Genomic DNA, 23,095 nt, shown 5'->3' with positions numbered 1-23,095 from the left:
ACTGAAGCTCAACCTGGCCGCCGCTGCGACGATCGCTGTGGTATTTGATTCATTGTGTGGTGGCTCACACTAGTTCCCTAATACTGATTTTCAGGACTGTAAATTCGATCCTCGTGGCCAGTGTTTGTGCTTTGCAGTCTCGCAACAAGGCACCCTCGGGCTTGAATCAGCGAAGATAGTAAAAGTGATCTTTATTGTGACAGAGTGTCGACATGCATATCGTTTTTCCAAACCAAAAGAGAAAGGCTAGGCCCTTAGATCCAGTTCGGTAAACAGCGTACTGACCTGAAAGGTTTGCTTGATGACGATTTTAAAAGAAGTTGCCGAACGGGAAAGTGCGCATATGTACTTCGGGTACGTCCGCTTCACAAAAGTTTACTTTTCCAAGAATGTTTCCAAACCTCTGCCTCATGTCTTCCGTAATGTGTTCAAGTTATATTTATTATCCCCACCTACTTGAGTAAGAAAGCCTACCGCAAAATTTCCATGTTTAGGGTTTCACAAATATCTTGCCTAGTGGCGAGAAAAAAGCAACATTTTCTTACGTCTTCTTGCAACCCTCCCCCTTCCTTTTTCCTGGAACGAATAGACCATCTCATCTATGTCTGGAGTACTGTCAAGTCTGCAAGAAGTGAGACCGGAGCGAAACTTTGACTAGTGATTTCCTCGAAGCTGCCAGGTGGCATAGTCGCTGATACACTTCTCACGGTCTTCATTTATATATTCCGCTTCCATGCGCAGTCTCTCCAATTCGTTTTGACTGTTCTCTAACACAGCCGTAAGGTGGAACAATGGGTGGCAATCTTTGCACTGACTGCAATGATTTGCTAGATTTCCTCGGTCGCTTCCCAGCGAGCAGCGGTGCTGTCTGAGCCTCTCATTCAAGCACGCTGAAGTTTGGCCCACGTAGTGACGTCCGCACATGAGGGGAATTCTGTACACCACACCTTTCACACATTCCACAAACTTAGTTTCGTGTTACAGCTGTAACACGAACAGCTGTAACACGAGGATGGCTTGGTGTGTTCTGGTGTTTCCTAGTGTGAACACCAGCTTCTGTAGTGTGTTCTGATGTTAACACCAGACCGGGCTGGTGTGTTGTAGTGTGCACACCAGATCGTTTTGGTGTGTTGTACGTGCACACCAGCCCGGTTTGGTGTGTCTTAGTGTGCACACCAGCCCGGTTTGGTGTGTCGTAGTGCGCACACCAGACTGGGCTGGTGTGTTGTAGTGTGCACACCACACTGGGTTGGTGTGCTGCAGCGGGCACACCACAACGGGTTGGCGTGTTGTAACGTGCACACCAGAAAGCGTTGGTGTGTTGTAGCATGCACACCACACTTGATTGGTGTATTTTGGTACCCACAGCGTGCAGTGTTAGTGTGCTGTAGTGCATACACCAGACTGCATGGGTTGTGGTGTGCACACTGTTTTGGTCGTCAATTGCACTTAAGAGTGGATTGGTTAATTTTGGCATGCAAAACACTTTGAATAGGCATTAAGGTTTGGACACCAATGAACCACATTCTGGCTGACACACACAGGAAGTTAGTGTGCTGTTGTAAACGTATACAACTACACTGCAGTACCTAATTTAGTTTACTTCAGTTTGGGGGCATACACAGCAAAGACAAATATTGGCAGAGTGCATCTATCCTAATCTGGACTTCTTGTCTAACGCGCGTCGCACTGATCACAAAGTGCAGTATAGAACTATACCAACCATTTTTCAGGTAAAGCGAAGGGCAGAAGTGTTTCATGCTTAAGCATTCCCTTACTTTGCTTCACTGGATGTTATGTGCTGATGCAAATGCCTCAACATACCAATTCAAGCTGAACGTATGCAGCAGAACGTCGCCCTTCTAGATCTAATCGCCTCTGTGAAACAATGTTGAGTAGAATGATAATTAAGGTAACCTCCTAACATGTTTTCATAAACATGTGTGAAAATTATATATCAAACATCATAATTCTTTATTTACACTACAAATGAAGCGCTATTTTAACAAACCTCAGATAACAAACTAACAATCTCACATAAACCAAAACACGTACATTTGAACCTTAGGCCAAATATGGCATATGAAAAATGCGATTACAAGCCACACTCAACTTTAGTAATTACAAGCAGGACTACACACTGGACATTAGACAGAATGCTTCTTCTATATACAATGACCTATAACAGTGCAACACAGAGATGCAGAGATGTTTCACAATAATCGAGAACAGCACAAGGAAATAAACTTCAAATGACATATGCAGCAAAAGGTGCACACCTTCCATACAACTGAGGCAAATATTGTCACAGAGTGGTGACTGCAGTACGGAGAGCAAGAAGACAGCGAAAATTGCTTCTAACCGAAACTCTTTTTGTGCTGACTTGCACAAGCAAAGAACTGAATGACTCCGCGGCGGCGTAGCAACAGGCGAACTCTGCGGTCGGACAGAATGCCTGCCGCTCTTGGCCATGCTGAATTTAGAGCTGATAGCGAACTTTCGACATAAAGCGTGCAAAGTTACTAGAACATTCTGGAATAACGTAGAAGCGGCTCCGCCTGGATGCGATCAATCGAGATAAATCTGGTCGCGTCTTGCATCACAGCCAAAGCAATAAAGCGGCGCACCGGCAACACTGAAGAATAAAGAAACACTACAAAGGTTAACAGAATTTCTCCCCTTTCAAAGAAGCATCGACCCAATGCTTTAAAACATAAGACTACAAACAAATAAAATGGACTGTGCAAAAAAAAACACTGTGGGAACAGTGTCCTTCAGCATGCATAATTGGGCTCTAGACGGACAACATAGAAAACTTCTGGTCATACGCAGCATCGCAGGGATTGGCTATAAGCCAATTTAAATTTGTCCCTGGCATCTGTTCCTAATCACTTTCATAGAGATTGGGCACCTTCACAATATGTGACTGGTCGCTCTGTGCCACAAGCACACAAGGTGAAATAACTTTCTGCTCACAAATTAGACACAACCCAACATCAGTCGGAGGGTGTTCAGCAGTGAACATGAAAGGCATAAAGCTTTCCTCGGTAATTAGTTCTTGGCAGAGTAAGAAGATACTGTTTTCCACTAAAAAGATTTTGATCACTCGCAAGAACTTGCCATCATCTGTTAGAATATATTCAGAGCACGTTTTCTCGGTCTTGTTGTAATTGGCACTATGTACAGTGAACCCTTTAATACGTGCTCTGAGGTATTCACTCATACTGGGCACAGCACCAATGGCCTGGCTGATCAAATCCAGAATACGGCATTCAAGACTGCCAGGCTGCAATGGCGAACCTAATACTCCTAACTGGAGCTTATTGCCTTGCTTCCCCGAGATCAGCTTTTGCTGCTTGTTCAGGTAGGGTGGCAGTAGCACCAGACGCTTCAGGGACTTCTGCACCTCTCGCATGATGAAGCGCTCTGCTATTTGATGTGGAACACCTTTCGCTGCAGAAACCAGCTTGAGAATGTCACCATTCCCTCCTTCAAATGGGAAGGTAGAGGTTGCCCACAGTGGCCCAGTCATGCGCACAGATTTTGCAAGGTGCACAAGTTGGTGCACATTGAATGTCAGGGTGTGTTCACCATAGAGAATTGGCATCTGCTCAACAAACTGCACAAGAAGCTTTTCGGCACAAAAAATATCTGTCTCTTCAACACTTGCTTGTAAGAGTAAAAATAAACTCTGTGCAAGAAGGCAGAAATGCGTCAAATATCTCTGCGGGAGCATATTGAAGAGGCAAGGTGCACTGTAATAAAGAAGGCAATATCTCCACTCTGTAGCTTTCCAAAACGAGCGCTCAGTTACCAGTCTTGGCAATCTGGTGAAATTGGTGGCCGAATTTTCAATAGGCGGTCATTCAACTCCCTAACATGATTCCCAATGTGCCAGGCACTTCCTGGTGAACACAGCCAAAGTTCCATTTGGTGCGATGTGACACCTTCCAGTACGCAGTGCATGTAGTCCGGTGGAAAGCCCCACGACAGGTCCAATGTGCTGAGGGTTGCGACGGCTGACAAGCCGTTCATACCATCCACAGGACAGTCTCGCCTGGCTGCAAGTTTCATTGTACTGTACACAGTGTCATGGCATCGCTCGACCATATCTCGCCCCTCCATGATATATTTCAGGGTGCCTGAAAAAAGAAATGACAGATAAATTTGTCATAGTACTATGCATAATAAACAAAGAAATACATGCTAAAGAACAGACAGGAGAGTATGAATGCACATGTAAGTGATGGTTATGAAATACTACAATAACTTAAACTACATGCAATGGTACCACATCTACCTGTAATCAATGCACAAGCCCATTTTACAAAATTAGGCTTTTCATGTTACACTCAGAATATGTAAATGGGCAATAGGTCAACATGTGGAGCTTGCATGCCCTATTTTTCACTGCAGAACCCAACTTCCAAGAGGTAGACCTAGGCTACGGGAGATGCTAATGAAAAGCTCTGGATTATTAGGATCACTATGGAATCTGACCTGCACAGTCAATCTTCCTGACCTTTAATGTGCATAGCTTCTGCAGGAAGAGGTACAAACGTTTACAAGAGTGCTTGTGTAAGATAGAACTTCCAAGTGACAATTTTTTCCATTCTGAATCCATACATGTGCACCACAGGTGACAACTGTGATTCCAGTCTTCACACCTCGTACGTCTTGGATCACCAGACAATAAACTTATCACAAGAGTTTAAACAGACCGCACACATTTGCTCACATAATTAACAGCACCCAATCTCCTCGTAGCTAGAAATAAGTGCCCTGTGCATATCTGCACATATTTCTCACAGTAAACAGAAAGCTAAATGTGACTGCTCACCAACGCGCAAAATGTCCTTCCTTTGTCATTATGCCTGCTAGAGAGTAAACTAAGCACCCCACAACAGCCTTTTGTTTCAGAATACTTATGAGGAGTTTTAGAAGACCTGTGATCCCTATGGTCGAAAACTGCTATACCCTGGCACTTGTCAGGCTCCATCTCTGGAATATGTGAATAGAAAAATTTCTTTAAAAGACTAAGCAGCAGAGTTACAGCTGTCACAATCAAGCAACTTTGCCATCCCTTTCTCTGCCATACCATCTTCGAGTCTCTCTCTCCCCCATATGGGTGATAATCCTTCCCAAGTGAAATTTCTTTCACTGCTTTTATGGGGAAGCACAGATTGTCACGTCATCATCATGGCCCTCCATCACCAAGTTGCTGCAACACCAAGTTGTTTTTGTATTAGAACACAACCTTGTTCAAACTGATATGAACCAGTATTTTTATACCTGGTAACAGTTAACACCAACCACATGGGATACGAGTATGTTGCTTGTTGCATGTGAATGCATTTAAGCAACAAAATTATGTTCTTAGAGCTGTACAGTGTGCAGAAAGCAGAAGAGGCAAAGCTTGTAATATGACTGAAACAATTCTTACCATCAACAAGCGTTTCTTTTTGAAGGCACCAAGAACAGCCATAGTATCCGTTGTATTGCTTAGCATTCAGCAGTGAAGCGCGAGCTGGCGAGTCAACACAAAAGCACAACACATTCACTGTTGACTGCACAACTTTGCTGGCAAATGACCACGTGAAGCTGCCCATAGTGTGGAATTTCTCAACAAATGTCTTCAAGTAGAGGCGAGTAGGTGGGTGACCTTTGGCAAACCAAATGACGCCAATGAGGATGTTCTTCCAACGATAGGGAAGAGGGAGCTCATTAAGCGCTACTTGAATTGACCAGACTGACCCTTTGCTCGAATTAAACACTGCCGATCCATCGCTGTTAGCAGTAACAGTCAGGTCACTCCAATTAATGTTCCTTTCACGGCGGACCTTTCTGTACAGTTGGCCATCTGTGATATCCTTATAAGCTCCCTGATGAGTTTCAGCTGTCAGTTTCTGGAGGTTTGCGCCAACTATATCCCCAAACTTCATTAAGAGACACTGTAGCTGATGCTTGAGGTCGACAGTTATGAAAAAGCTTCCTTTTTTTCACCAGCTGTGCCATAGTCATTGTGGCTGCACAATTAGTGCAGTGCTGGAAATCTAGGCCGCAGCTTGATGTCAGGCACTCACACGTTGGTCAGTATGTATGGACTTCCACCATCCTTGATTTGTGCAAATCCCATAACTTCCTAAAGCCATATTTTGTCGATGGGAAGACGTTCTGGCCAAGAAATGCATTCAACAGCTTCAACAAGCTGTCCACTTGTGTCCAAGGAAGGCCAGCAGCAACAACAAATGTTAATAATGTTAATACAAGCAGCATCGCCTGCAGGTGGGTAGTGTTCTGTGTGGAAGTCTCGACTCGGAGTTCACTCTGATAAATTCCGACAAGTCTTCATCGGGGTCCTCTAGCACATGGTTGTCAAGCCCATTGGTGTCCTCATCAAGCCTTGGCAGTTGTGCATCAGAAATGCTGTCATCAAGATGCAGGGCTTATCATCCAAGTTGGGATGACTTGTAGAGGCGTTGTCATGCACCTCATCTTCAGCTTGCTACAAAAAACATTGGAAAGACTACATCAGCAACAGAAGAAAAAAACATCAGTATCGAAGTGAATGACTGCAACCTGTTCATGTATACCCCGAGTTGGTATCATTCCGCATGAACATCATTCCGATTCCCTTCACATTTTAATATTTCCATCACAGGTTTATGTTTTTTTCTTTATAATGATCCATAAGAGATAGTATACATGGACCACCATGTGACATTTACCTACAATCAATAAATAATTTATAATCGAATTTCGTATCTCACCTGTTTCAGCTTCAACAGTCAAGTAATGGCTACAATGTGAAAGGTCAGTATAAGTCACGTGAGACACAAATAAAAAGTGCAACATAATCACTGCTTCATAATTTTAATTCACTGTGATGCTAAAGACAGCTTGCCGCAAGAGCTGGAATGGCAATGGGTTTGGTGCATGGTTCATGGGAGTTGTGGCGTCCTAAAGCGACCCCGGCTATGAGGGATCCCAAAGTGGAGGGCTCCGGATAATTTCACCCACACCTGGGGTTCTCGAATGTGTACTGACATCGCGCATCACATGAGACTCTAGCATTTCAACTCCACTGAAATGTGATCATAGTGGCTGGGACTTAACCCCCGCTTTTCAAGTCAACAGTCGAGAACCATAACAACTGAGCCACCACAGCAGCAGAATCGCAATGAGTGAAGCAGCAGCGATTATATTGCAGCTGTCTTCATGCCTCATGTGACCTATACTGACCTGACATCGTAGCCATCACACTGCTTTTGTAACAGAAGCCGAATCAGGTGAGAGATGAAATTTGATTATTATTTGGCAGCTGTAGCCAGATACCTCATGGTGCTCCATGTATAGTAATGCCTAACGCACCATTACAAACAAGAAAACATAGGCAACCAAAATTTGGTATCTACACTCCTTTAAATTTTATATCGGAAAGTGTTAAAAAGGTAGGACCAAGAGTGAAAGTGCGACAAGCCGCCTTACAGTTCAGCATTGCCAGTTTCGTTGAGTATGATTTCACAACAGTCACACAAGGCAGACAACAAGAGATGCTAATATTTTTAAAAAGAGAGTTGCTCAACAGCGGCATGAGCCCATGCATAGAACAAGCATTAGCACAACTGAGTGGGCAGGAAACATAGGCAAATAAAATAATACATTTTCTCATAATACCGCATCTGCCTGGTTCACAGGCAGCTAACCTTAAACTATCAAAAGGGCACGCAAGAAACCAAACATGCATTTTCGGGCTCAACTGCCAAGCACCTAAACACATAGTCACCACAGCAAGTCTACGTGCACATATCTATGTGGCTTCGCTTGAATTCAAAGTTTGCCTCTGAACACCTCAACATTTACACGAAAATTTAGATTCATTCTGGGGCAAAGGGCAGTAGGGTAGTACATCAGTGTGTGTGTGTGTGTGTGTGTGTGTGTGTGTGTGTGTGTGTGTGTGTGTGTGTGTGTGTGTGTGTGTGTGTGTGTGTGTGTGTGTGTGTGTGTGTGTGTGTGTGTGTGTGTGTGTGTGTGTGTGTGTGTGTGTGTGTGTGTGTGTGTGTGTGTGTGTGTGTGTGTGTGTGTGTGTGTGTGTGTGTGTGTGTGTGTGTGTGTGTGTGTGTGTGTGTGTGTGTGTGTGTGTGTGTGTGTGTGTGTGTGTGTGTGTGTGTGTGTGTGTGTGTGTGTGTGTGTGTGTGTGTGTGTGTGTGTGTGTGTGTGTGTGTGTGTGTAAGGGGGGGGAGGGCAAACCATTTGAACTGTGTACTGCTTGGAGATTTTTTTTTTCTTCGGAAAATTGGGATAAGCAAATTTTTCCTATGCAAAATTTCAGGCTTATGGAGGGGGATAGATTGTCCCCTTTCAATGGGTGAGGTGCGTTTCCAGAGTCAGCGCAGAGGCTCATGGAAAAGTCGTCTGCTACAGCTACTTCCGGTTCCAAATTTCTCCCCCTGCTTGCTTTCTTCACGGCAGTCGCTGTGTTAATTCGCTTCTAACACTAATTTATTTCCACTGCAACACCGCTGATTGTATTGCATCATCGCAAGACCAACCAGACGTCGACTCTGTTCTGCTTCGTAGCGTGTACTCGCATGAAGTACAGCTGCAACGGAAAACGATTAGCACAAGTGACTCATGACCGGAGCGGAAAAATTGCGAGACGCGGCGCTATTGTAGCCGTATGCGCAGATAGCGAGAGTACCTGGCACATTCCACTTTCCAGAGTGGGGGTGGCCGACAGAAAGCAGCCCATCCGAAAGCAGGCGCTGCCACACATTATTTTTGACAGTGCTTCCCCAGCCCACTTTTAAAGGAAAACGGTGATAAAGATAACGTTGCTCGCCACGCCAGCGCAAAAAAAAAAATAAAACGAAATTATGTGCTTAGCCGCCTTAGCTCATGGTTTGGCTGATAAGACGTGCATCTACAGGCATTCGTTTAAGATGTTGCATTTCTGATGGGCGAATGTCTAGGTGGGCTGCTTTCTGCCGGCCACCCCCACTTTAGGAAATGGAATGTTCCTGGCACTCTCGCTATCGGCGTACTCGGCAACAATAGCGCCGCGTGTCGCGATTTTTTCGCTCCGGTCATGATTCACTTGTGCCATTCTTTTTCCGTTGCAGCTGTACAACCACAATAATGTAAACGGTCGGATGCTTCCTATGCGTACGCAGTGGGACGTGTTGAGACGCGCTGCGCGCACGGTTGCATGTATGTGCTAGCCCACTGGCAGCTTTTACACGCTTTGAGGCAAATACATCAATCGTTTGCTAAACTGTGCAAGCTCAGCCTTCGTTGCCTTCGTGATGCAGCAAAAAAAAAACATATAACGACCAACGCGTTAAACTATTTCGCGCACACAGCCGACCCAGGTGAAAATTTTTTGCTGGTTTCCTGCTGGTTCTGATGGAACCAGCAAGTAACTTGCTGGTTTCCTGCTGGTTCTGATGGAACCAGCAAGTCATCTGATGGTTCTCTACTGGTACCAGCAAGGTGTTCACTGGTTTTCTGCTGGTCCCAGCAGGCAGCCTGCTGGCTGTAATGGTCCCAGCAGGACACTCACTGGTTTCCTCCTCAGATGCTGCTGGAACCAGCAGTGCACTCAGTGGTTTTGTGTTTCTTTGATGGTCCCATTTGATGACTTACTGGTTTTCAATTGACTGTTGGTCACAGAAGGAAGTAAACTAGTTTAGATTTTTCAAGGAAAGAAACAGCGCAAGGATGATGGCACAAGAGCCCGGGTCAATTCTTCGGAGGTGCGTCTTAAGTTCTTGTCTTATTTTCACTGTTTTTTTAAATGTAAACAAGCAATGAGTTAACTAGTCGAACTATTCACTCTTGGTGTTTGGATCTGCTGTTTCTAGCTAAGGACCTACTGCTTTTGAACTCTGTGCGCTTCATTCAGGATAGGATGTGGCATGGTGAAATACAACTCAAGAACAAAGTTTGGAAATGTGCATATTAGAACTTGTACTGCACACATTTATGCACAAAAAAAGTATTACCTCTGGAGGCCAAACTGAAGCTGAGCATAGATAATGTGAAATGTCAAGCTTTGCACACAATTCACATGCATGCAATTTATTGTCGATTCGAGAGGCACTCAAAAATTGACAGCAGAAATTTTATGCACACTGAAAATGTCATTGCTAATTTCCTCTAAAAAAGTATTGGTACACTATACAACCTATATATGTCGACACAATGATGAATACAAAAAGCATGCATTGATGCATATAACTATCATAATAAAAGAACAACTGAGCAGAAACAAAGCACAAAGAAACAATCACTTGGTCCTAAAGTAGCAACTCTGCAGAGTGGCAACAGTGTCTTACTAGTGACTCTTGGAACATCTGGCTGTCAGCCATATAGAGTAGAGGTCCGTGAGTGGCTAGAAGATTAAATGGCGAGTTTTAGCAACTTGGAGCTAAGCAAATTATTCTCAATAAGGCAGCATTTGAAAATACTTGCACAAGTAAATTACACTGCACCTGAGCGTGAAAAAACACAGTGCTATTCCATGACCAGAATTTACCAGACATAACAGGAGAGGCATTTATGGTAATGCTACCTACACACAACTGATGCTGCATAAATTGCTCTGCTCAGCTGAAATCATTACATGCAAATAAATTTTCAACACACTGTTGCTATAGCATTACAGACTTGAATACAGCAAAACAATTGAGAAGAAAAAAAGCAAAAAAGGAATTGGTAGAATACAGTTTCAGATGAATTTTGACCGTCCAGTGCTAACACGCACCAATGAAAATGAAAAAAATGCACAGGCATTTCCACATTTTCTTTCCACCGAAATGAGGCTTTTATAGCCAGGATTCAATATAATACCACAGCAGATGCATTTTCTCCAATTCAGTGGCTCATTGTTTAGATCACTCGACTGTTACGCCCGAGGAAATGGGATTGATGGAGGCGAAATGCAAGAACAGATGTACTGTGCATTGTGAATGCATGTTAAAGAGCCCCAGGTGGTGAAAATTAATGTGGAGTTCTCCACAAAGATGTCCATTACAGGCCATGTGACTCTGGGACATTTAAGTCCAAGCAAAACAACAACAGGAAAGTATTTTTGTCAAGATAAAAAGTTATATTAGTGAAAGTATAGACACTGTGGTAGCATCAGTTCCATATTTTTAGAAGTGGATGCACTTCTGGCTGTTATCAGACCAGACTTGAAATCATGTTATGGGCTATGATGTTACAGAATGCCTGCATATGCCAAGCGTAGGACCCACAAATCAACCGCAGTTGGTCAAAAATGTACTGCAAGCAATCTCCAAGAGGTGAAATCATTTCTGGTGCAGAACAAACAGCAAAAGAAGAAATGAAAGTAAAATTCAAGTAGAAAACAGTTGCTCTCACTGTCCTATTAACAACCGACAGAGAGCATTTTCAAAGAAATTCTTACAAAAAAAAACTTTCCATTGAATTCTATATAGTTGCATGGGGTAACATTAGTAAAAAGTTCCACTAGTTGTTGGGAATTCGCATCCTCAGATGTCATTATGTGCTCTGTACTGAATGCACGACGGGACAAGAATTTATTCGAAAGTACAAAAATCCTTATATTGCCAGTCATGTCCTTGAAGGAAACAATGTGCTTTATTTTTAGACAGGTTCCCAAGTATGTCTGCAAGGCTGTGCTGTTTGTCTTGTTTGGCCTTGAGTATTGCTCACTGTGAAACACAAGACCTGGAGACACAATAACTCGGTCATGTTCCACAACAGGGCCACTTATGATGTTGCCAACTTGGTCTTGAACAAGGCGAAGCAGTTGGTCAGACGCAGCTCGGGGCCTGCTGAGAAGTAAAGCACCTTTACTATTTGATTGGCCAGCTTTTGCCAAAAACTTCAAAGTGCGAGGGCTAGCTAAGGCCTTCAGACTCCTGAAGTTGCTGGCCATCATGAGGCGCTCTACAATCTGCAGCGGGGCACCTTTTGCTGATGTGACTAGCTGCTTAAGTTGACCAATGTTGGACTCAAATGCAAAACAAGAATGTGCCCAAAGTGGTCCTTGGTGCACAGCACTCTGAGGAATGTGCAACAGCTGATGCACATTGAAAGTCATCTGTTTTTCTCCATATAGAAACTGCATATCTACAACAAACTTTACAAGGCAGTTTGTGCTTTCAGCTATGTCAACCAAGGTCACTGTGTCCTGCAGAAGAAGGGCAATACCCTTAACAAGTAATGCAAAATGCTTAAGGTATCGCCGTAGAAGGATGCCTTCCAAACATGGCAATGCAAAATACAAAAGCCACTGTTGCCACTCTGAGGCTTTCCAGTACTTCCTCAGCAAAACTGAGCGCGGAAGACGTGGAACACAACCATGTGGCTTTATAGCGCACAAACGCCCATCTATGGCTGCCACTGTTTCTGGTGCTCCAATGTAGTGCTGCTCACCTACATCGGAGAGCCAGTTCTCAGTTAACTGCCGCGACACACCCAGCAACACACAATGCATATAATCTGGGGTAAAGCCCCAGATTATATTAAAGTGTGAGAGATTAATTAAAGGTGTTAGGCCTTTTACACCCTGAACAGGTCGTCCAGTTGTAGCAACCTCGATCATCGTTGTCTTTGTGTCTTCAGCAGTCCTGTCAGGCACAACAGTGTTGACGAGGTACTTGACGGTTCCTGTTTGGCATAGTAAGAAAAAAATGAAAACCACACAAATTTTTAACTTTATAAAGGTCTTGCACAGTTCAGTGCTTCAAAATATTCGCACATTTGTTCACAGAAGTATTTCTGAGAATCACTTCTACAATACATTTTAAAAAACTGACAATGTGCAGTTATCTTGAAATATGATATTGCTGCTCCAAATACGGTACAATTTTGCCCCAGTGCTGAGAAGTGGCAAGGCCAAATACACTGTACACTAAAGTAGGTCTTTAAAGGAAAGGTTCTTAAAGAAAAGCCAAAAATCTGCCTCAACACGTCTTATCAAAAAGCAGACTCTGCATTCTTAGCTTTGTTATCTTCACTAACCATCCACAGATGCCCCAGGGTGCAAACACCATCCACAGCCATAGTAGCCATTGAACTGGGTCAAGTGCTGCATGGCCGCCCGCGCAGGTGCGTCAGCACAGCAGCTGAAGCAGTGTACCTGCGTAAGCAAGCACAACATTTATTTCCATGCTAAAAAAAAATCACAAGATAGCCAATTTGCACCAAATGCTATAGATTATTCTACGTGCTATAACAACATCAAGGCACCTTTAAATACAAACGGAACATTTGATGTACTTTTCTGATTTGTCACTCTTGCTGCAATCCTGTCTATGTACTCTGCCTTTAATCAACTGCAATATGATTGCGCACTACATGTATTGGCTGGCAACATTATCAACTCTACACAAATAGCGTTATGAATTGCACTGTATGAGAACTTCAAACCATAGAGTTGCTCAGGTGCAGTGGTGATGGCTTGAATTAGCAGGAATAACAAGCTGCTCAACTTGCACCCTCATTATCTGCGCTGAACTATCAATAGTTGTGCGTGTCATTCTCCCCTGTGTCTGTTTCCGAAAACAGTGGATTCTCTGCTGAATGAAGAAACCAGCTAGCCCAGCAACACACCCTTTCAAGTTACAGTTAGTCTATGCACTCCATCTCAATGCAGCATTTACAAACCAGAATGGTCTGAAGCTCTCCTGCTCAAACAGTTTCTATAATAGCAGAAAAAAATTACCTTTGAGTGCACAGTTTCGTTGCCTGCCGTCCATGTGATGCCGTCGGTTGACAAACCATCCATTTGTTCCACAAATGTATTTAGTAGCAGTGTCATGTCAGGATGCGTCTGGCCGTACCAGAGTGCAGATACAAGCACATTTTTGTGTCTAATATGTGCTGGTAGTTCATTCACTGTCATCTGAATTGGCCACACAGAAAATTTTGACGATTTGAAGACCGGGCTTCCGTCTGTGTTAATAGTGAGGGTGAGGTCATTTTTGGATGCCAATTTGTGCCTAAGCTCTCTGTAGAGGGAGCCATCTATTATGTCTGCCATCTCTTCCTTCTCGACAGACAAACTCTCCTTTATGATATCAAGTCGCTGATAAAGCGCACTGGAAATATCATTTTCAGACAATAAAGATGAAAGCAACTTCACAATGGGCAGTGTTATAAAAAAGTGCCCATCCTGAAGCATCTGCTGGCCGCTGTAGTCACGCCCGCACACAGAGCATGTTACTCGCACTGCATTTCTATCGGCAAGATCGCCAGTGGTCTCGGCAAGAAGTTTCATGCAGTTTCCACAGTAGAAGTGGAAACGGGCAGCTTTAATTTCAGCCCCGACACTCTTTTTGAAGCGATATTTCGTCGCTGGTATATCGTGCCGAGCAAGCACGTGCATTATTAACCTTTGGAGGGCTTCGACTCCCTTCCACGGAAGGCCAAACTCCAACACAAAGTTCGCCGTCAATGCCAGCAAATCGTCAGCAGAAAAGCTACAATCTTCCTGCGGCACTTCTGCGTCGATGGGAGGCTGTGGGTCGTCACAAGTTGACGTTGACATCACTTCATCCGCCGAACCAGCGTGCAAGTGGCCTTCAGTCGTACTCTCTGCATCCTGCATAAGTTGTGTCTGTGTTGGCAGCTGCGCGTCACTATGTGGAGTTGTTATCGAAGCCTCCGCATGGTCGGCGACACTGCTGTGTGGTTGAGTAACGTCGGTGGCCTGCTGCGATGCATGTGACTCCTGCGCGCGCCGGGCTGATCTCTGAAGATAAGTTTTCGTTGAATATGGGATGGAGGAGGCGCTGCCTGGGTTGAGGTATTCCTTCCTACGGCCCATACTCTCTCCAGTGCAGTTCTATGCAAACCTTGAACTCACGATGCAAATGCTGGCTCGAACTGCCGGCAGCTCCCCACACCATAAAAGTCTTGGATTGGACTGGATGAGGTTGGATTGCAGGCTACCGAAGGAGACATATTGCCCACAATAGACGCGTATCAATTTCAAAATAAGTGCTTGATTAACTAATACTTATGCGTTCAGTCAAAATAAGCGAGTCATATTTATAATTATTTGTTTCTAAGAATTATTATTTACTTATTAGTTATTTTGTTCGGAAATCTGCCAGAATCAGCCGCGACGCCGGGCCGGTCGGGTACACTGGCCACTATGGGCTGTTATTGTGCTTTCGGGAGTAGCGTGGTTGCGCGCTTGAACTGTCTGGTGCACGTTGTGCGATTTTTCAAGACCTTCTTTGTGCAGTACTGGGCACCATGTTCGCCGTTGTGCGTTTTCTCAGTGACCGCGACAATCGCCTGCACGTGATTCCCGTGCATGACATTGAAGACTTCACACCAAAAAACAGTAGTGATTACGACAACCGCGCCGTATATTCTGCTTATTGGCGGGACCCAGTTGACGATACAAACAGCGGACTGTACAACACTCAAGTTTTGTTGCTGGCAGGTATGTGTCAGTCCTCTGTAATGTTATAGTGCCAATCCATAAATTCTCATTTCTTACAGAGAGCGAAAACGACGCCCACGAAAAAATGCGGGCAAAGAGAGTAATAATCCCGAAGATACGCGATTCCTTGCAAGAAGAATCAGACGACGACGAGGAGACGCAAGCGAAAAAAAAAAGGGCTGAAAAAAAGGTTGCCACAACTAGCTGTTTTGGCAAACTTTTATGGGAACTTTCAGGATTGCCGCATTTAAATTGTTTTCCGTGCTTTCCTATTCTTTCAGAGACAAAAGAACGACAAAGGCAACGCGAAGAAAGTCCTTTATGAGGAGATTTTGAAAAAAAATCTTGAAGGCGCGCACAAAAAAGCACAGCTGCAGAAACCTGGAGCTCAGGTAAGGGTGGTTGTGTTTCTTTAGAATTTAGCACTTTGGGTTACAAAAAAAAGTACTGACATCAAAAACTCTCCTAAACATTACATAATGCAGTTACATCCAAGGAAAAGATACTCTTCTTTGAGCTCATCAGACAGTGATGACTTATGTGCCAAGAGTGAGTTGATCAAAATGAAAAAGCTGAAGGAAGCCTGGAAAGGACGTGCCCAGGAGCTGCAGGAAGGCGAGCTCGAGAGAGAAAGAGATTATTGGAAATCTCGCGCCCAGGAACTGCAGGAAGACAATGTGTTTTTAAAAGCACAAGTTGCAGGCCTGCAAAGGTGCCTGGAAAGTAAAATTTTTGCACGTAAGAATGCATTTTGCTTTGCATTAATATTTTTGCTGACCGTAAGATGTTTCAACATGACAGCTCATGCGCTTTTCTTAAATTTGTTTATTATTGTTTTTCCTATACAGTCGAACAACAAGACAAGGGTTGCAGTCGAGGCATGACTACAGGTTTGTTCCCCCGTTGGCACTTCATGTGATGATTTGGAAACTGTGCATGGGTTGCATCACAGGTGCCATGATGCAACTTTCCCCCTGCTTCATGAAGTCATTTTTTTTTGTCAAACCGACTTTCCCAATAGTATGTGCTAAGCAAGTGCTATGAGAGGTTTGGCTATACCTGGTGCACTTGCTGCACAGTGCAAAGTGTGCAAATCTGACAGGCTTGAGGTTTCAGGCAGCAAACTGTGACGTGGATGAAACCTGTTCATAACATTTACTGTTGCTCCCAACCCGTTTTTGTTGCAGCACCTTCAGTGACGGCTGCCATTGAAGACCTGGCTGGGCGTAAGTACTTTGGTTCTTCATCTAATTCCCTGCATTTCAAAACTGGAGCTACAGTTATCAGTATATCTTTCGAACTTTAGCACCATTGGAGGTCCTCGACACGGCCCCCAGCGAACGTGTTCCCTGTAAGTAGCAGTTCTGTCTTCATTTACAGTAAATTTGTTTTCACTTAAAGCAATGTATGCTCTCAGATTTATAACATTTACTGTTGCTCCCAACCCATTTTTGTTGCAGCACCTTCAGTGACGGCTGCCACGGAAGACTTGGTTGGGCGTGAGTACTTTGGTTCTTCATCTAATTCCCTGCATTTCAAAACTGGAGCTACAGTTATCAGTATATCTTTCTAACTTTAGCAGCATTGGAGATCCTCAAGACAGCCCCCAGCAAATCTGTTCCCTGTAAGTAGCAGTTCTATTTTCATTGACAGTAAATTTGTTTTCAATTAAAGCAGTGTATGCTCCCAGGTCACGTATTTTAATATTCCTTAATGTTGTGCAGCACCATGCCTATCTGCTGCTACAGAAGCAGAGGAGTGCACTCTGAACCATAGAGAGCAGCAGCAGCAGCACCTCCTTACACGTCCAGGTAAGCAGTACACTGATATCTCAAACATTATATACTTCGTTTTGTGTATGTCATGACAAGGATTCTTATTTTTCCCTCACTTGTAGCTCCAACTGGAGATTTCACCTACATGGAAGACGGTTCCGTGAGTAATACTATGCTAATAAGTTAAATAAGTCGGCTACTTTTCATGCTTACCATTTTTTTTCTGTTGGGACATACATACTCAGTGGATTTTAAATAATGCAACTGACTCCAAAAGCCTGTTGTCTGTAGTATGTTTACTATTTTTATGTTACAAAAGCGAGGGCCTTTCCAGGCATGCTCAAGTTTGCAATTTGAGTTCGTGCCTGTTAGGCAAAAAAGAACAGCAGCATGGCCAGAACACATTCATCCTTTTTATGTGTTGCAATAGCAAGGAGCACATATTCATGTGCTCTGCCCTAATAATGGTATGAAGTGACATTGGCCAAACAGTTTCTTAGTTTTGCTGTACACTCACCAGAAGTAACATGCACTAGTTTTCATTTTTCATTGTTGCTTATGGTACAGTTATTGATCCTCAGCATTTTCTGTTCTTGAATTCATGCATGTTGAAGGCATCTGCTATCACAGTGTACTTCTTTTATTTATTTGGGTGCTTTTTTTTCACGATCTCAAACAAGGTGTTATTGAAATTCCTCCATTATTTTCCTCTTTTCACAGTTCCATTTGACAAAAGGAATTGTCATAAGCGGCATTTGTGCCGAAAAAATACTTAAAAACAAAAAACCAACGCTGGTTGTTAAAGACACTGCACAAGCCATATGGGGAAATGATGTCCTAATTACAAGGAGCGTCACTGGGACAGCTTGCTCCAGAAAGAGAGCGTTGGGAGAGCTCCCAAAACAACCCCTGACGCCTGAGAAACTTCTTGTCGTTTCAGGTACAGCTGGCATGAACACTTTCTGTTGCCTGTACTGTTGCATGCCATAAGTTATCTTTTCGCAGCATGAACAGAAATGCAGTGGCGGGATCTAGCTTTTGGCATAGCATGTCGCCAAAGATCTGTTTATATATATTAGGTGAACACAGATGTCGTTGTACTTAGTATTACTGGAATTACGAAAAACGTATACCTCTTCACCTCAAGCCTCTGCATGCAGATAAATTTGAATGTGTTACATTACAGGCCGCTGTGTTCGTACAATATTCTGGTGCACAGAAACAACACTGAGGCCTATGGAATACAGGACAACTTGCCCTGGTGGCTTTTGTAAAGCTGACAAGCCATGTGCATTCCTGACCATTGTTGTAGCTTTTGTGGCTCACTGCCAAGATCCGGCTGTACAATTGGCAGTCTCGTTGCTGTAACAACTACTATTTTTTTGTAATGCTTGAAATTGACTTTTGTCTCTTTTTAGAAACACTCAAGCACTGGGGATTACAGAAGTCTATCAGTGTTGAAGAAACCGAAAAGAACTTGACAAGAATCTTAACCGAAAAAATTCAAGACCTGTTGAAATCCAAGCTGCGCAAGCAGATGAAATTTTGAAAACTGCAAAATTTTTTTTTGGTGGTTGTATTAGTCAGAGCTGCGCAAGCCGATTAAAATGTGAAAAACTATGACTGTGCTAGAGCAAGATTCATGTGGGCGCTGTCAGCGTAGCACAATGATGCCAAGCCACGCGATAAGCCGGTTTACTGCTTAGAATGGTGCAACCAAGATAGCAATCATGATTTCACACTTCACTCGAAATTTGCTGAAAAGTGTACCAGAACATGCATTTGAGCTCGTGCAGACACCAGCTTGTCGCTTGGACACCTTCTCCATATTGACGAGTAACAGTTCTGCCGACTTCCTGCAACCTTCTGCTGGAACCAGTAGCTACTGGTTTCAGCTACTGGTTCCATCACCTACGGGTCCCAGTAGCTGCTGGTTCCAGTAGCTGCTGGTTCCAGTAGCCGCTGGTTCCAGTAGCTGCTGGTTCCAGTAGCTGCTGGGAATGTGCTAATAAACCAGTACTACTGGAACCAGTAGTAAACCAGAAGGAAACCAGCAGAAAATTTTCACCTGGGGACTGCCGTGCATACACTCGAGAAAACACTCGTACCTTTCGTAATTGTCATTTTCTGCGCTCAGGACGCGTTCATACACAGCACGCGCTGATCTTACGGTGCAATACGCAATGTCGCAGCACAAATAGATTAGCGAATAAACGATGCACGAATACAGGGCATTTGCTATGCAGAAGGCAGTGCATGGGAGAAATTTGTTACCGGAAAAAGCTGGCAGACGATTCTTCCATGGTTGTTTTCATTCACTTCGGAAACACGCCTCACCTATTCACCACTGCCCCCATCCCTCAAATATGCACTCGCCTCGATTCGGTGCGGGCCCCACGACACGCTAGGAACAGGCTTACTTGCCTCTGCTCATCGATTTTTTATTTTTTTTCGTAGAAGCCCAAGGTACAGCCCAGGAGTACGGGGAGAAATTGGGGGGTAGCGGGCGTATTTGGAAACGTGCCATGCGCAACGGCTCACCTGTGAAACTTCATTCGACGGTTCCCTTTGCCGCTGGCTCCACACGGTTTGCCGCGGAACTTTTGCTGACGACGCACCGGGCTCAAGATAAGCAATTTACCGTTTTTCAGGAGGCATGCTGCGATAAAGTGCACGGCCTGCTGGTAAAAGAAAGCCTTCGAACCGAGTACCAAAAAGGAGACACAGATTAACAGACGCACTCAACGAAGGCGAGGCACGAAGGAGCGCACCATGGAAAAATAGACTGCGCTATTGGCGCGCGGTCTCGGCCTCCACAGTTACGTAACCATCACGCCGCCACTTTGCACCACTGAACTCTCAAAACAATACCTTTTTTTTTCATTAATACAAGCGTAAATGACCGTTTTTCACAGTTCTTCTTTCTTCGCGGTAGATACTGTAGATCTGTGAGCAGGGAAATGTTTTGTCATGCTGTTTCGGTTTCGGTTTTTAACAGCCGAACGATGACTGTACCGTCAAAGTGGCTTATAGGTCAAGAAGCGCGAGACATGAAAAAACTACAATATAATCTCTGCTTCTAGATTCGTTGTCATTCCGATTCTTGAAGCAGACTGCATTGTAGCGAAGTAAAACGACTAATCAACGTATCGCAGTTTTTTCATGTCTCCCGTGACCTGTGAACCATAAGCACAGTGCAGACCACGGTGTAAGACAACTGACACAAACAGCACATGCACAGAATAGCAACAGTTATCAGTATCAGTAAGCGCGATATCTGCACTATGAAGGACCAGCTTTAGGCCCCGCTCTTGCCTTGTTAGCTATAAACACACGTTGGCGTCACAGCCATCGCTATAGGCTGTTGAAACCGAAATAGCACGAGAAAGAAATTTGATTATAATTATTTAGCGCTCGTAAGAGAACACGACGGAATAATCCATGTAGAGCAAATATGTCTTGCGCATCATTACAATCAAGACATTGCACACAATTAGATGCATATACTACTGTAACCACCACAGCAGCTTTCCTTTAATTGTAATCAGAGATGTCCATCCCTTTTGCTTCCGCGACCTGTACCATTTATTTTGGCTTCCTTTACTGAGATCTTTGTTTCAGTTGCTGTTAACTGGTAAAAGTGAAGAAATATCATGGGCAGTAAAATTAAGCGACCACAGAAAGATACACTATTTGAGGGGCCTGTAATTTACGAGCGAGGGCTCATTTCACATGCGTATACTTCTTGGATATTTTTCGCCGAAAAAGTGGAGTTCGGCATGGCCTTCCTACGTAATCTTTTTTATTGGCTGGGGGGGGGGGGGGGGGGGGGTTAAAGAGCGCCATATTTCTACTTAAATCATGCCTGAGTTTCTGGGTTTGTCATACGTACGGTTTATTATTCTTAGCTGTTCGCATAAAATGATCGCGAAGCTTTTTTTTTTTTACCAAAGAAGCTTTTCTCAGTCTAACTGGATTATTTCCACCACATTTTGAGTTGCATAATGCGCGCAGTTCCTTTTTCATAGGTTGCACGTGTCGTCACTTCCGCCTCCATCAAGCGCTTGCGGCCATGCTGCCGAACCATTCAGCCGTCCTCGCCCGTCTGCCCTGCGATGCCGGACCACTCCTCGGACACTTTGGATTATTTTCTGATCTTTAGAGTGCGATGCCTACTCCAGAGACGAATGAACCATTCAGTGCAGGCTACTGGTCTGAATTTATTCGATCGGCGCGTGTACGCTACGCAGACAAAGTGAAAATTTGCGACGATACAGATCCGTACACGCTGCGACCGGGAGTCGACGCGACGATGGGCGTTGATGTGTTCCTCGAAGTGGCCCACGGGATATCGTGTACTCCTTCCAGCTTTGTGAAGTTGGGAGAAATGAAAGCCTTCGAATCAATGAGGCCACACAATGATTTCTACAGCAGGTGGGTGTGAAGCCTGTCTGCGATGCGCAAGCAACGAGACGAAAAGCTCGGCCTCGGCACGCCGCTTTCTCTGCAGTCATTGCTCGCTGCGGTCGTGGCGATCCGAAAAGGCTTGCCTAGTGCTGTAGCTAGGATGCAGCGACACGGGACCCAGTCTGGGTTTGTGTTTTCAGACAAATTGGATGGCGTTAATCAAAACAGCAACATTCAAGAGTGTAGCCATTGCTTCCCACGTTTTCGTTGAAAGGGGGTTTCTGCACAAATGGTACAAGGCGTGGTGTTGGCAGCGGGCGACACAAAACGGCGAGCAGAACGGCGGGCAGCGCAGAAGACGGCCAGTCCAACCCAAGCGATCTCGTGCAGAGCGGCGGCCGGCGGCACTTCGTCTTTCAGCGACGCTTCGTCGTCGGCGGCGCTCCGGCAGCGATCGGCCTAGGCGGCGTAAGGCGCGGCCGTCGTGGTTCGCTACATCGTAAACATTAAGTTGACGACACAAGCCTCTTACCTGTCACAAAGTGCACTCCGCACACAATTAAATTTGGGTTGTCGGGGTCCAAATCATCGCGCTTAATGCGAGCCAGCCACAGCTCGCGCAGATTCGTACTGTGTCATGGAGCGCTCGCACTTCCATGCCTACGATTATCTTACGAATGCAGATGAAGTTCGCGTTAAACGGCTTCTTCTTTCGCCTGGAGCTGCCGCTACGGTCGTAGCAGCCAAGGGTGGCACACAGAGCCATGCTGAATCTACGGATGGACGAGAACCGACACGTTGCGAGCTAACATAGGCAGCGGAAAGCTAGAGGCGGTCTGGCAGTGGTTCGGCAGCATGGCCGACTCGCTACCGACGGCCACCGGATGTGACGTCGGTGCAAGCTATGTATAGCTTCGAATGTGACAGCAAGAACTATATGTGATACATTCTGGTTCATTGCAGTCTATATACTGCTATAATTACTCTATGGTGTGAAGCTGGCAGTGAATTTTTTGCAGTGCCCTACACAGCGGCCTATAAATATGGTCGACGTGTTCATTCTGCGACCACTATTCTCAATATTCGCGCTGGACGTGGCGCTTTGGGCTGCCTGGGATTGAGATTCCGTTATCAGCGTGATTATTTATCTGGAAATCATGCCCATCCACCTGGAAACCGGTCGATTCCAACTAGAATCGCATGTATATCCAGCTGCAAAATGCCATTCACCGGAAATCATGTACATCTGGCATAATTTTTTCTGAAAAATTTACACTTCCAGTTCACCCCATCTCGAACTCTCCCAGTGCCAGGGAGAGAATGTCACTCCAGGAAGAAATTCAACCGAAAAAGTGCTTTTCAAGCTGGAATGGGCGCCCGAGACGAAAGTCCGCCCTGTCTCCATTTTCATCACGAAACACCAGCCGGCAAAGAAGCAATCGCCGAATAAGTGACCAATACATTA

General features: G+C 44.7%; 2 protein-coding genes and 1 long non-coding RNA gene across 4 annotated transcripts; 1 reads left to right on the top strand and 2 right to left on the bottom strand.

The window, feature by feature from the left end:
• Positions 1 to 1,311: 1,311 nt before the first annotated feature.
• On the bottom strand, positions 1,312 to 20,019 carry LOC149362699 (uncharacterized). The gene is made up of 3 exons (XR_016289040.1): positions 19,765 to 20,019; positions 5,444 to 6,505; positions 1,312 to 4,142 (listed from the first exon to the last, which is right to left on the bottom strand). It is a non-coding gene; the product is annotated as an uncharacterized LOC149362699 (long non-coding RNA).
• Positions 10,036 to 19,563, bottom strand: LOC149362700 (uncharacterized). The gene is made up of 3 exons (XM_089573170.1): positions 13,718 to 19,563; positions 13,015 to 13,132; positions 10,036 to 12,660 (listed from the first exon to the last, which is right to left on the bottom strand). Exons 1-3 carry the CDS (start codon positions 14,819 to 14,821, stop codon positions 11,393 to 11,395), a joined length of 2,490 nt encoding a protein of 829 aa, XP_089429296.1. The 5' UTR covers positions 14,822 to 19,563; the 3' UTR covers positions 10,036 to 11,392.
• Positions 14,658 to 19,293, top strand: LOC149362701 (BEN domain-containing protein 5-like). 2 transcript variants are annotated; one of them, XM_089573173.1, is made up of 13 exons: positions 14,658 to 15,448; positions 15,508 to 15,638; positions 15,730 to 15,840; positions 15,934 to 16,186; positions 16,297 to 16,338; positions 16,636 to 16,674; positions 16,755 to 16,799; positions 16,909 to 16,947; positions 17,031 to 17,072; positions 17,173 to 17,259; positions 17,346 to 17,383; positions 17,944 to 18,163; positions 18,642 to 19,293. In XM_089573173.1, the coding sequence occupies exons 1-13, from the start codon at positions 15,256 to 15,258 to the stop codon at positions 18,770 to 18,772; spliced, it is 1,371 nt and encodes a 456-aa protein (XP_089429299.1). In that variant the 5' UTR covers positions 14,658 to 15,255; the 3' UTR covers positions 18,773 to 19,293. The 2 variants fall into 2 exon arrangements, with proteins under 2 accessions (XP_089429299.1, XP_089429298.1); XM_089573172.1 differs by having other exon boundaries at positions 17,028 to 17,072.
• Positions 20,020 to 23,095: the final 3,076 nt, after the last annotated feature.

Source organism: Amblyomma mixtum, chromosome 2 (genome assembly GCF_055824585.1).
Source record: "Amblyomma mixtum isolate Tamu chromosome 2, ASM5582458v1, whole genome shotgun sequence".
Lineage (NCBI taxonomy): Eukaryota > Metazoa > Arthropoda > Arachnida > Ixodida > Ixodidae > Amblyomma > Amblyomma mixtum.
The sequence above is the reverse complement of the archived record's forward strand: the minus strand, read 5'-3'. Positions and strand labels throughout refer to the sequence as shown.

Excerpts from the sequence above, each read along its gene's own strand:
- LOC149362700 (XM_089573170.1), bottom strand. The coding sequence starts at position 14,821 with ATGGGCCGTAGGAAGGAATACCTCAACCCAGGCAGCGCCTCCTCCATC. Across the intron at positions 13,133-13,717 it reads ACGAAACTGTGCACTCAAAG|GTACACTGCTTCAGCTGCTG; the intron begins GTAATTTTTTTC and ends TTGCTTACGCAG. Across the intron at positions 12,661-13,014 it reads CCCTGGGGCATCTGTGGATG|GAACCGTCAAGTACCTCGTC; the intron begins GTTAGTGAAGAT and ends TATGCCAAACAG.
- LOC149362701 (XM_089573172.1), top strand. The coding sequence starts at position 15,256 with ATGTTCGCCGTTGTGCGTTTTCTCAGTGACCGCGACAATCGCCTGCAC. Across the intron at positions 15,449-15,507 it reads TCAAGTTTTGTTGCTGGCAG|AGAGCGAAAACGACGCCCAC; the intron begins GTATGTGTCAGT and ends CATTTCTTACAG. Across the intron at positions 15,841-15,933 it reads TGCAGAAACCTGGAGCTCAG|TTACATCCAAGGAAAAGATA; the intron begins GTAAGGGTGGTT and ends TACATAATGCAG.